We start from the raw sequence: 13734 nt of genomic DNA on the forward strand, positions 1-13734 counted from the left end.
GGGCCTCCAGGGGCCACTGCCCCTGTGAAGAAGCCTTTGGCCCCTGCTGTGGCCCCTGTGTCAAATTAATAATAAAATGATCAATTTATAACAATGAACAATGGAACAATTCTAACTTTTTTTTTTTGTTCAAACAATATCTCATTGTACACAAAATAAACCCAGAATGTTACATTGTATAATAGTTTAACTCTCTGGAGTCTTATTGGGCTATTTTGTCCATTTTTGAATCCTTTTCATGTCTTTGTAAGTCATTTTGTGTCTTTTTTTTGGTAATTTTGTGTCTGTTGTTGTGTCTTTTTTAGTTATTTTGTGTCTTTTTTTGTCATTTTGTGTCTTTTTTGGTCATTTTTATGTCTTCTGTGGGTTTTTTTGGTTATTCTGTCTTCTCATTTTTTGTCTTTTTTGGTCATTTTGTGTCTTTTTCAAGACATTCAAAGATTTTGAATGCTTAAATATCATCTTTGCCATTTTTTTCATGTGCTAATGTGCCCCTCTGATGAAACACTGGCCCCTCCTTGGCCCCCACAGTAAAACTGGTCTAGAACCGCCACTGTTGAAAATTTCTGATTGGACTCGTACTATGCGGAAGAGACAAAAAGTGAATTCCTGCGGTTAAAAAAAAAGAAAAAGGCTTGGAAAATAGAGTAGTAGCAGCCTTTTTTATACTTAAAATTAATTAGTGCCCTGGAGTTAATTGTCAAAACATAAAGTAATGTATTTGATAAATGAAAAGGTTGGAGCTCCCACATCATCACAGATTAGTGACACAGTGTTAACACAGGGATGATTAAAGTGTGTTCGTTAGGCTTTAGGCTAACAGGAGTTTGTATCAGTCATTAGAAGCATGAGTTACCCTGATGATGGAACAGTATTACACATTTACAGTAGAAGAAATAGTTTGTTTTCACTTATGATACACTAGATATGTACAGTCACATGCAGAAGACAGTCTGCATGAGAGACAGGAGCCTGTGTATGTGCTAACAGGCTAACAGTTATCTCTGTAGCAGTACAGTGTGTATGTGCTAACAGGCTAACAGTTATCTCTGTAGCAGTACAGTGTGTGTGTGCTAACAGGCTAACAGTTAGCTCTGTAGCAGTACAGTGTGTATGTGCTAACAGGCTAACAGTTAGCTCTGTAGCAGTACAGTGTGTATGTGCTAACAGACTAACAGTTAGCTCTGTAGCAGTACAGTGTGTATGTGCTAACAGGCTAACAGTTAGCTCTGTAGCAGTACAGTGTGTATGTGCTAACAGGCTAACAGTTAGCTCTGTAGCAGTACAGTGTGTATGTGCTAACAGGCTAACAGTTAGCTCTGTAGCAGTACAGTGTGTATGTGTCACTTAGTGATCTCTGTTTGTTTACAACAAGCACCAGACACTCTGTGCACAGTTAGTGATGCTGTTAATTCAAGGTGGCTATGTTTATGATAATTAGCCATGCTGCTTTGTTTTGATCAGCTGCTGATGTTGTGCACAGTTAGCTGTTAGCGATTACACGTCACCTCTGGAGTCTCTAAATCCCTCTGGGGGCCTTTTTGTAGTGGAGACACGCAGAGTGAGTGGACATTTGAGGGGCGTGGCCTGAGACTTTATTTTAACTTTTATACATTTTAGTTTTAGTTTCAATTTGTGGAAGAAGAAGTTTATTAAGAGTATGTAAAGAGTTATGTTAAAACATTTCAAAATGCATCTGCAACTCATTTAAATAAAAGTCTGTTGGTCCAGTCAGATATTGTGTCATTGTAGTTTTCTTAAAATCTGGTCTGGTCTGGTTCTGGTGAAGCCAGTATGGTGTCTGGTCCCAGTACGACCACTGAGTCTCTCCTTCCTGCTAGAACGTCTCTCCACAGTCCAGGTAGTAGTTTACCTGTCGGTGTCTCCGTACACCACCCGTGCTCCCCACTTCTTGGTGTCGTTGACCAGCTTGATGGCTCTCTCCAGGGTCTCTCTGGCTTTGTGGACGATACTGTCTCCAATCTGGGAGAAACGGGCGAGATGTTAACAAATGCTGCTGCACAGAGTTTAACCCTTTAATGCACAACATATTAACCCCCCTTCTAATGCACAACATGGGTCTAAAATGACCAGCATTCATTTCCCATGTTATTTAATGCTTGCTGTGTGTTTCTGTGCTCTATCTTTTGATATCAACTTATTTTATGATTGAATATTCCAAGTATTCTTTAAATATATTGTTTTTGATAAAAAAACAGATCATTACTTCAATTTAGCCTCTCATACTTTATGAAGAAAAAAAGTTTTTGTATTACATTGCTAACTACTTGGCTAAGTAGCTTGCTAAGTAATTAGCTAAGTAGCTTGCTAAGCTAAATACTTAGCCAGGAGTTAGCTAAGTAGTTAGCTTAGCAAGCTTCTTAGCTAAAAATGGATACGGGTCATTTTTGACCCATGTTGTGCATTAGAAGAGTAGTGACACAAAAAGGGATTTTATTCAAAAATGAGTAAAGGTAACATAAAAATTAGGATGTATGATGATCAAAAACAAACTAATTGAGGAAAACCTGGAATACTGAATGATGAAAATAATTTATAGCAAAGATAGAGAAGATAAAAACTCTGTCAGGTCACTTTAGACCATGTTGGGCATCAAAGGGTTAAGGAATATGGAGGCAGGGCTTCTGCAGGAATTTCTATTTCACAAAGATTAAGTTCATTTCATTGCATTCTCTGCCAGGACACCATGGGCAACATCAACAGAAACTTGCAAGACAAAACAACACTAGAAATGGAACTTCATAAATATTTCCCTTGAAAATGTGTGGTGTTCAATCACAGATGGCTTTAAATATGTTGATTATTTGGAGTATGAAAACATAGCCAACACAAAGCTGCTGTCTTTGTTTTCTTCTCACTGAGGTTTGAAAGAAATCCTCAGAATGTGGAAGCATTGTGTTGTTTTTCTTCCTCAGACTCAGATAGTGCAGACAGACAGGAGCCTTAGATCAGCAGTTCTCAACCTTTTTGAGTCGCGACCCCCAATTTAACATGCATGTTGTTGTCCCCCCGCTCACTGAACACAATCTCACAGTTCAGACAAACTCAGTTGATACGACGAATTTTGGACAAATAATGAAGCAGACAACAACTAAAACATCTCTCTGTCTGTGCATTTATATATTTTTTTGTAACAGTCAGCTTTAAGCCAGAGACTCCTTGTAAAGTAATAACTTGCTAATTTGGGATTTGTCAGAAAAGACACAAAATTACCCCAAAAAAGAATCAAATTGACCAAAAAATTACATAAAATTAAGCAAAAAAGGACTCAAATTGACCACAAAATGACAAAAAATGACCAGAAAAAGACACAAAATAACCAAAAAGACACACATTGACCACAAAATGACCAAAAAAAGTTACTAAAAAAAAAAAAGACACAAAATGGGATAAAAAAGACAAAAAATGACCAAAAAATGACACAAAATTACTGAAAAAAAACAAACACAAAATGGGCAAAAAAGACATTAAATGACCAAAAACACATGAACACTTTAACACAGTGGAGACAGAGCTGACTTCCAAAATGATTTGGCGACCCCCAGAAATCATCTCGCGACCCCAATTGGGGTCCCGACCCCCAGGTTGAGAACAGCTGCCTTAGAGAAGCTCACCTCCACGCAGGGCATGCGTCCAGAGTAGTTGGCGGCGGTGTAGCCGAAGGTGACGTTGGCGATGAGCTTGAGTCCCAGCTGCCGGGCGTCCAGCAGCTTCATCAGGTTCTTGTCCTGCTTGTAGGTCTTCATCGTCTGCTTCACCATCAGCCTGGTGTTCAGGATCTCCTCCAGCATGCTGGGCAGGACGCCCTTACGCACCGAGGACTGCACACACACAACAGGGGGATGTTGCAATTATTCGATTAATCGAACAATAATCGACTATTAAATTAATTGTAAACTATTATGATAACTGAATAATCTGTTTGAGCAGTTTTTTAAAGACAATAAGTCCAAATTCTCTGATTTCAGCTTCTTCAATGTGAATATTTCTGGTTTCTTTGTTCCTTTATGACAATAAACTGAATATCTCTTTGGTTTGTGGACAAAACAAGAGATTTGAGGACGTCATCTTGTGGTTTGGAAACACTCATTGATATTTTTATACATTTTATTGACCGAACAACTAATCGATTAATCGTTTACATAATCGACAGATTAATCGATAATGAAAATAATCCTTAGTTGCAGCCCTATTTGACATCCAAATTTCCCAATTTCAATTTAAAAGAATAAAGTATGTTGATTTCCTGTAGCGTGTACAATAATTATTATACTATACATACTTTGTACAGTTAGTGTGCAGCTTAAGTTTATGGCAACAAACAGAACTAGTGATAGCCAGCTTCAGTAACAGCAGGCCAGTTTTGCCAAAATCCAGTGTGAGAGAAACAAACTGTGATCCAGATCCACCAAACCTGATTCACGTCTGAGCCTTTTAATAACCTCATTACACAGGACCAGCGTCCACCGTGCTGTGGCTGCTTCATGTGACGTAATGAGGCTGGGACTGGAGCCAGGGAGGGTGGAGCAACCAGTGAATGGAAGAACAGAATGAATGGAGGGACGTAGAGCATCAAGTGGCTCCACAGCAGCTAATGAAGCTTAATAAAGCTGCACTGCTGGAGGATTCAGAGCTGATTCATACTCGGGCCCAGTGTATTACCTGGACCATGCTAAGTGCTGGGTGAAGTCTGTACCTTGACATAGGCGACGCCATTGGGTGACACGGTGATGTCATTGCGGCGCTGGTAGAGGAGCTCCGGTGGAACCCGCAGGGAGGAGCAGCCGAACCGGAACTCATCAGGCCTGAAACAGACACAGGACACTTTAATGACTGAATTGTGTTATTTACATCACAAAATGATAACTTGATTGTGATAATGTTCACAGTTATTATTTAGATAGGCTACATGTAACACACTGAAACCAGAATTTTGCACCAAAGTCCAGTATTAGTAGTCCCTGCAAACGTAATAGTTATTACATTTGTGTGAAATCTCACGTACGTTTGTAGTAGCAGCAGCTATTACGTTGGTGGGATTATTACATTAAAAGCTGCTGCAACATTATCAACTTATTTATTATCAATTGTGTTCAAATTGGCAATTAAAATGTAAGGCCTAATTCCTGCTGGGACCACTCAAAGGGGTCAAAACATGAATCTGAGGGGTTGCAAGATTATTGCTGGGAAACAAAAGGAAAACAAATATTGTTCTGCACACAATTCTATTCATTTTTTCTGCCTAATGCTTCTTAATGTGGACCCTCCTTGATTTTACACCATCCACCATCATTTCCCAGGATCTTTATATGCAAATGTTTGGCATTTTTGTTTGATTCATGAGAAAAATATAAACTTTCTATACAGTTGCCAATTCATTTCCTATCAATCATATAATGGATTTATCCACTGTTCATTATTATAGCATTTTCCTTTAGAATGAAGAGTTGATGCAGCTTTGGTTCAGCTTTTCTAAAGTGTCTTCAATTTCCAGTGAGATAATGGTGTTATTATGACGCATAAAATATAAAATTGTTATAAATCATGTTTTATATCCAGTATTAAATTCTGAGGTAGTGCAGTTGAAGCTAATTTTCCACTTACTACTCTAGCGAGAATAAAGAGCATGAAACGTGTGTTTGACTGCCAGGCACTACTCTTTTTTTCTTTTACCTTGGAATAGTAAACATATGCAAGTTGGAAAAGAAGTGTTCATTGCTCCTGCTGTTGCTATGCAACTACAGTAATCCTAGTGAAATATATCCTAAGTTGCAGCACTCTCTGAGCTGTGAGCAGCATGCAAAGCTCTCAGCGTGTCTGTTCCATTAAAAATAATGAGGAGGAAGGCAGGGCTGCTGGAGACTTTCCTGGCAGACATGCAGTCTGAGCTGTGTGAAGTCTAGTTGTAGGTGTGTGGGCCGATCATGTTCTTACGTTCCCAGGCTGTCCACATGGCCCAGGCAGGTGGAGTAGCAGTAGTTGTAAGCGATGACGATGGAGGGGTAGAGCGACTGGAAGTCCAGAACGACCACGGAGTTACTGTAGAAGCGCGACTCGGGCTCCATCACCAGAGGAATGCACTGCGGCGCCCTCTGCTGGGCTCGCTGCTGGACGCTGGGCGTCACGGGGATGTAGTTCAACGGCTTGGCCACACGGAGCATCATAGACTCCACACGGTACTGAAGACACAGAACAGGAGAAACACAGGATATTTTATTACTGAGGCCCCGTTTACACCAGGACGCTCGCGGGTAAAAACAACAAAATATTTTATCTGAAGTGTCTTTCGTTTAGACGGTGACGGCGTTTTTGGGGGCTTAAAGACGCAAAAATCTGAAACCACCTTCCAAAGTGTAAAAGTTAAATCCCACATCACCCATTTTCACTCAAACAGATTCAGATTTTCCTTTGCTAAAATGTAGCCTAACGTTATTTTCTTCCTGGCAGGATATCATGACATGGCGGGTACCAATAAATATTCCAGTTTTATATGAAACCAGTATTTGGCCAGTACCTTTAAAATTACTACAGCTTCTGTAAGGAGAAACAGTGGGCAAAAAGACTGGCCATGTCCGAGGTTAAGCAGCCTTGACAAGTAATTAAACACAGCTATATATTTACTACTGAGTCTAGTCGTAATCCCAATAGGCCCAATAGTAAACCCAGGGGCACTCCATTTCTTAATCCGTCCGTCCATAGGTCAACAAGGTTTTCACCAACTCAGACCCCCAAATATACATGTTTACTCTTGGAAAAAATATTTTGAGCATGACTTTATCAAACGATCTGATTTTGTCTATATGCAAATGAGCGCATATTTGATGAGTTATGGCCTCATTTGCATATGTAAACATTAAAATACAAAAAACATGCCATACATTTTTTTCTCCTCTTAACATAAGTAATCAACTGAGAAAGTTTCATGGTGATATCTATTATTATTATTTTTTACCCTATTCACCTGTGGTGTCTTTACCTTATTATGCTAATTATGCAAATTGCCCAAAGTGCAACTTTTAGCAACCAAGTTAAATTCCATCCATTAGGCCTATAGATGACATTTCTGCAATAAAACTTTAGGGTACTCAACATTTCTGGGTTCAAGAAATTACGACTAGACTAACTGGGGTCCTTTCAACTCTGGTTCATCTACTGGTTCATCTACTGGTTCATCTACTGGTAATGCTGGTCAGCCATTGATAACCCTCTGATTGCTTTCAGACAGCTGTGACCATCAGGTTGTTTGAAATGTGTGACTGAAGTGTAGCTACCTGTGATCCTCTTGTCAAAACGTGGAAGAACTGAATCCCAAACACTCTGGCCAGCTCGCTGGTTCTTCCGATGATGTCATTCTGCTGAAGAAGCTGCATGGTGCCCCGTACACGGCTCACATAGTGGTCCACCATCTTCCACCTGACAAACACACACACACACACACACACACACACACACACATAGGCTTCAATCATTTTTAATGCCATTTTTTGGTGTTCATGTAAATAAATGTATATTATGAGGGAAACATTGATTAGAAGAACTGGCCAAGCTGCCACAGCTGATTCAAAGAGAAACACCTAAAAATCATCATTGTTTCCATTTCTGATGATGTTTCTGTGATACCGGCACCAACCTGTAGAGGGCGGTGTTGTGGTCGAACCAGTCGGACAGCGTGCGGGGGCTGTAGAGGGGGAAGCGCTGGTGCAGGACGTGGAAGGCCACATTCTCAAAGGTGTAGTTGTTCAACGTTGCCTGATGGGAGAATATCAACAACAGGTAAGAACATTTTCTCAAGGTAGCTCCTTAGAAAACATCAAGCCAGTCAGACTCGCATTCAAAGGCTCAGGAGAGGTGAACGCAATGAAAAGTGGTTGAGAAGGTGAAAATAGTGAGTAGTATCTTTACTGAAAGCATAAAACTGAATCTTTCATGACAGCAGCTCCTACGCTTCCTTTCTGACTCAGAGGAGGGTCGTCAAAAGTATCAATACTCAAAAAAGTATCGATACTAAAACGTTGTATCTGGATACAATACTCATTTTCAAAAGTATTGATACCTAGCCAAGGAATGAACACTGAAGTGAAGTTATTGTTATTATGTTCTGGTCTGTATTAAGGGGGATTCCCTGTTCTGAGTGAGAAAAACTCTAATATTGATCAAAAAACAAGCTCAGCTCACAGCCTACAGCTGAAGAAACCATCAGTAGAGAATACCAACCAACAACACAAAGAACAAAAATAGAACAAAAAAAAACATGTTAGATATGGGGAGGATGAAGCAATGTAAAATATATCTAAATCTGAGTTCAACCTACTCTTAGTGAAATATGCAGAGTATAATTGGGGTGATGGGGAACACTTGCCTCAGTCTTCATCACCCTCCACAGGTTGAGCGTTACGCGTCCCACGATGTTGATCTCCGTCATGGTGTCGGCTCCGTACTCGTCCCTGTCTGCAGCGAAGCGGTTCTCTTTGGAGTCACCTGAGGACACACGGAGTTACAGGGACATACAGAGGATGCTCTCCATTCAGCTGCTACACACACTAATAAAGGTGCTGCACACACACAAACACACTGAATCACCATTGTACTTCTGCAGTATCTACAGTGGACACACACATACACACACTCCCTCAGATGGAATAAAGGATTGGTCAAAAAGATTTGCTAGAGAAGAAAATAAAAACACACTCACGCAGCTTTATTCTGACTTCCTGACTGTCAGTAGCCAGGTACAAATTGTCATTTAATCATAAAATGATAATCATTTTTGCAAAACCCTGCACATGTTCAATATGCAGCTCTGAGTTTACTGTATGGAACATGGCACAGTGAGCTCATTCATAATAGCAGGCTCAGCAAATAACTTCTTCTCAAAGAACTCTTGCAAAAATCTAATTGTCTACTTTTGAAGCTCTATCAAAGCTTCCTCTGGTCTTTGAACTCCATTAAATATAGTGTCAGACAACAGAACAGCTGATGAAATCACTGACACGTCAGTAGAGTTTATGAACGCCTCAGTGAGCTGCATCCAAAAGAAGAATGTGATAGTGGCTAGAACTGTCTATCCGTATACAAAAGTATATGCTTCCAACTCGGATTGCTGCTTTAAATTTGAACATTAACTATATATATATACGTGTCTGTATGTCTGTCTTCTTGAGATTAATAATGCTAGACCTGAAACCAATCAGCTGGTCTAAAGCTATCGCTGTGGTCCAAGGGTTACTTTGAATTTAATTAACGTTTCATATGATTCTCTTTTGATCCTGGAATCTGTGTATATTACCAGTCTCTCTATATTTCTGTTTGGGCTAAATTTATGTTGTTGTGTGTTTTTTTTTATTTTTAAAAAAAGTTTTATTTATTTATTTATTATTATTATTATTATTATTTATTTTTTGTCGTCTGTCTGTTTTCGCCGTGTGGCTTTGTACTGGTGTATCGTTGTTTTCATTTTTTGTTGTTGTGGTTATCCTTTATATTATTCTTTGTATGTTATTTGTGTGTACAGTGTCTAATTTGTAAATATGTTCCTGAGTCTTTGTTGTCTAGAATTGTGTTTTAGTGTTTTGTTTTCATATTGTGGCTCCTAATAAGTAATCCACTGTTCTTTTCTTTGTTTCTTCTTTAATAAAAAAATAAAAAATTTAACTATATATATATAGAGTCAGGCCTACCTGGCACTCGTGACAGCTGCTGACACAGGTCCAGTCCCAGCGCTGCAGCCCGCTGGATGAGGTAGCCCCAGGAACGCATCTGCACCTCGTAGCCCACCAGGATGTCTGGGTCGAACCTGACAGACGTTGGAGAGGATGTGGTAATATGTCAGCTGGCCATTTTCACATATTCTGGGAATGTCCTATAATTTCATCTTATTGGGAAGACATTAAAGCAGCAATCAATTCAATAATCAATTTGCAGCCTGATCTCAGTTTCAGTGTTATATATTTAGGAAACATACCAACTAAGATAAATAAACAAGACTGATACCTATTACAATTATTATTGGCTAGTAGCAAAAAGGCAATAACCAGGAAATGGCTAAGCTAGGAGTGTCCAGCAATTTCAGACTGGATAGGAATAGTTGAACAAATCTATAATATGGAAAGGTTCACATTTTCCCTGAGATACAGTACTGAAAAAGGGGACCAATACTGGAAGAAATGGAGGGACTACATGTTTGAGAGGTGATCGCATATTCTGTGTGGGAAAATCTTTTTATTTTATATTATTGTATTTTTCCCCTGGGTCAGGAGCGTTTCTCCCGGAGTATAATTATGTATATATAAATTCCATTTCTGCTTGTTATGGGGTTCTTTTTTATTTTATTTTTTGTACCAGTGACCTTGTGGATAACCCGTCAGCCCTGCCATTGTATTTTGCTGTGGATGACCCTGTCTGATGTACCTGTTCTGTGTGTATAATTATATGTTTGTGTTTAGTTTTTTCACTAAAAAATCAATAAAAAGAAAGTTTAAAAAAAAAAAAAAACCTGACAGACACAGCCAGCACTTTACTTTCACACCAACATACAGTAGCTGCTGGTTAAATACTTCACAGCCCAAATAATGCTTTAAAAAAATCTGATATATTATTTTCTATCTTAGGCCCCGTTTACATGAGGACGCTGGCTGGTAAAAACGACAAAATATTTTATCTGAAGTGCCTTTTGTTTAGACCAGGGATGGGCAACATGAGGCCCGGGGGCCGCAGACGGCCCGCACCCTCACTTGAAGTGGCCCTCAGTACAACTACATGCATTTGAGCATGAAATCTTAAAAGTGCAGTGTAAAAATGCACAAAATTACTTCTTGCAGTTAACCCTTTGATGCACAACATGGTCTAAAGTGACCCGACAGAGTTTTTATGTTCTATATCTTTGCAATAAATTACATTCAACATTCAGTATTCCAGGTTTTCCTCAATTAGTTTGTTTTTGATCATCATACATCCTAATTTTATGTTTTCCTTTATTCATTTTTTAATAAAATACCTTTTTGTGTCACTACTCTTTTAATGCACAACATGAGTCAAAAATGACCTGTATCCATTTTTTTTTAGCTTAGTAGCTTGCTAAGCTAACTACTTAGCTAACTTCTTGGCTAAGTAGTTAGCTTAGAAAGCTACTTAGCCAAATAGTTAGCTACGTAAAAATACAAAACCTTTTTTTCTTCATAAAGTATGAGCGGCAAAATGGAAATAATGATCTGTTGTTATCAAAAACGAGATATTTAAAGAATATTTGGAATATCCATTCAAGTGTTTTTTTCATTAATGTAAGAGGGAAGTAAATCAACTCAAATTGTTCTTCAGAGAGTGATGCTGTTCACATGTTAGAGGAGCACACATACACACCTCCTCATGATGGAGATCAGCTCCTGGAACAGCACCTTCTCATCAGTGGCGTATGTTACCTGCAGCCCAGAGACACCTGACCTGACCAGCAGGGGCGCTGTTCCTCTGTGACCTGCTGAGGGCATTCAAACACATGAATCAGTCAGAAGCACTGAACATGTGACTATAAATAACCAATGCTACACGATTCATACAAATATTCCTGTCAGCAGAAGTGAGTTTGAACCTGGGTCAGAACTTTGATGGTCTTTGTCCACCACGATAGCACCGGTCAGCTGTTTGCTGTCTGTGTCTGGCAGGGACGCGTCACAGCTGAGGCAGTAGAATAAGGCACATATGGGGTCAAACTCGGGGTCAGCTTCCAGGTCACGGCGGGTTCTTGCATGGAGCTCCATGCCCATCAGGGTTAGGTACTGGACCTGAGGGGGACAACAAGCAATGTTGTGTCAGAAGGAACAGTTGAAATAATGCATTAGAAATATTTCTAAGGAGAAATAAAAACTGTACAAACCTAACTGGATTGAATAACACCTCCCATTGATTCTGATTCAATAAGTGTGTTTAATAAAATGCTATCTGACACCAAAAACCTAAATATCGGAGGGATATAACCTGTCTGCAGCCCCTAAAGCCCCAAAACTGAGAGACTGTGAGGAGCAGCTCACCTCATGCAGAGCTTTGGCATCCTGCAGGTTTTGCATGCTGATTTTGAAGCCGTAAGAGTTGGCTATACTGGGCCCTTCAATCTGAGAGTCCTCTTTCTTTGGCACATTCAAAGCAGCAAACTGGTTCTGAGGACAATAAAAAGCAACAGAGAGACAGTTAAAGGAACAGGACAACACAGGCAGGGGCTGACTTTATTCAGAGTCTCAGCACAAAGCTCTCAGCTGGTTACTGTTAACCAAGGTGGACTTTAGTCTGTGATGTGGTGAGAGGTCTGACCTTCATTTGCGTGGTGAGTAAAACTCTTCTCAGTGGGTCTGCTTGGCTTCTCCTCCTCTGCTGGATTCTTTGAGAAATGGGATCCTCTGCAGCAGGAAGAGCAGAATGAATGAATGAATGAATGATTTATTTCAAATATGCAACAACAATACAATAATAATAATAATAATGCATCAACAGGAGTCAGCCCTAGTGACTCCTGCACTGATAAGGCCGCCAAGCACTCTATAAATATGCCACAACATATTTGAAAAGGGGTGGGAAGAAGAAAAAACGTGTTCAATCCCACCCCACTTCTTTAAACAAAATTAACAAATCGAAACTCAAACTCAAGACGAAATGATAAACAATGAATGCTAATCTTTCATGAAAGACTGCATGAACATTTTTTGCATAAGTTGGAAACAATTTAACGAAATCGTCAGCTATGATAAAATCCTAGCACACCTGTCAATTACAGATGAGAGATCCAGATTCGGCTGACTTCTTACCTTCAGACTTGGGCGTGCTGCACACTGGCTCCAGATCTTCCTTACTCCTCCGCCTCCTTCTTAAAAAGGGGGTGCTGTGGAGGAGGTGGGGACTGGTCCTCCCCTCTTCACGGTTACTGACATGGACAGGAGAAGAACTAAGCTTCTCCCCTTGTCTCTCCAGGGAGACAGAGAGCCGAGGTGAAAGTGGTTCTGGAGAGTTTTCACTTTGCCGGTCTGGCCCTGAGGGTCCTGGGCCGGGCTGGGAGGAGGGCTGCCAGGGAGGCAGCTCCGGGGACTCTGGAGAGGAGGTTTTATCATCATCATCATCAAGTTTCTCTCTGCCCTCCTGCTCTATATCTACAACACCTTCATCTGAAACTGGACTCAGCTCTGTGGATTTGAAATGAGAGCCTGTGTTCTTCATGGGAGATATGATTAAGGAAAGGTTGCATTTCTTTCTCCTTTGGCTCCTGATGCTGGAGAGTCTGGAACCATCTGGCTGCTCACTTGTTTCTGAGTTCCCCTTCTTCTGCAGCCCCTTTTGTAAACTCTCGTACTGTTTCCTGGCTTCCAGCCACAGCTGGACTCGCTCTCTGCTCGGTGGGTTTTTGCAGGGTAGGAGAACGACCTTCTTGTCAAGCTGGCCCTGCTCTTTACTGGCCTCTGAGGTCTCAGCTCCCAGGGCTCGGGAAGATGAGACAATAGTGGAGATGGGATGCGTCATGGCTGCGAAGGCTGTCTTCCAGAAATGGAGCCCCTCGAGAGACAGGTCTCCACTAAACTCTGCTAGCTCCTTCGCCAGCCTGGTACGCACCGTTAGCTTACGGCCGCCAACCTCCCTGGAGAGAAGGTGAATGGGATAAATTGATTTATTTACATTTCATCAATTCGTGCAATTCATTACAACTTCAGAAGTGAAGAACTATGCAAAAACCGAGTGATT

General features: G+C 40.4%; 1 protein-coding gene across 1 annotated transcript in view; it reads right to left on the reverse strand.

Annotated features, from left to right (window-relative positions):
* rev3l (REV3 like, DNA directed polymerase zeta catalytic subunit) overlaps nt 1–13734 on the reverse strand; it is an 82830-nt gene that overhangs the window by 8212 nt on the left and 60884 nt on the right. The window contains exons 14-26 of the mRNA XM_059356583.1: nt 12810–13630; nt 12319–12404; nt 12042–12167; nt 11603–11795; nt 11377–11491; nt 9699–9814; nt 8381–8499; nt 7652–7770; nt 7293–7434; nt 5956–6200; nt 4718–4826; nt 3636–3842; nt 1874–1983 (exon numbers count right to left, since the gene is read on the reverse strand). Coding sequence (XP_059212566.1) covers nt 1874–1983; nt 3636–3842; nt 4718–4826; nt 5956–6200; nt 7293–7434; nt 7652–7770; nt 8381–8499; nt 9699–9814; nt 11377–11491; nt 11603–11795; nt 12042–12167; nt 12319–12404; nt 12810–13630 — 2508 coding nt within the window. The remainder of the gene's footprint in view (nt 1–1873; nt 1984–3635; nt 3843–4717; nt 4827–5955; nt 6201–7292; nt 7435–7651; nt 7771–8380; nt 8500–9698; nt 9815–11376; nt 11492–11602; nt 11796–12041; nt 12168–12318; nt 12405–12809; nt 13631–13734) is intronic.

Source organism: Centropristis striata, chromosome 18, assembly GCF_030273125.1.
Source record: "Centropristis striata isolate RG_2023a ecotype Rhode Island chromosome 18, C.striata_1.0, whole genome shotgun sequence".
In the NCBI taxonomy this organism is placed as follows: Eukaryota; Metazoa; Chordata; class Actinopteri; order Perciformes; family Serranidae; genus Centropristis; species Centropristis striata.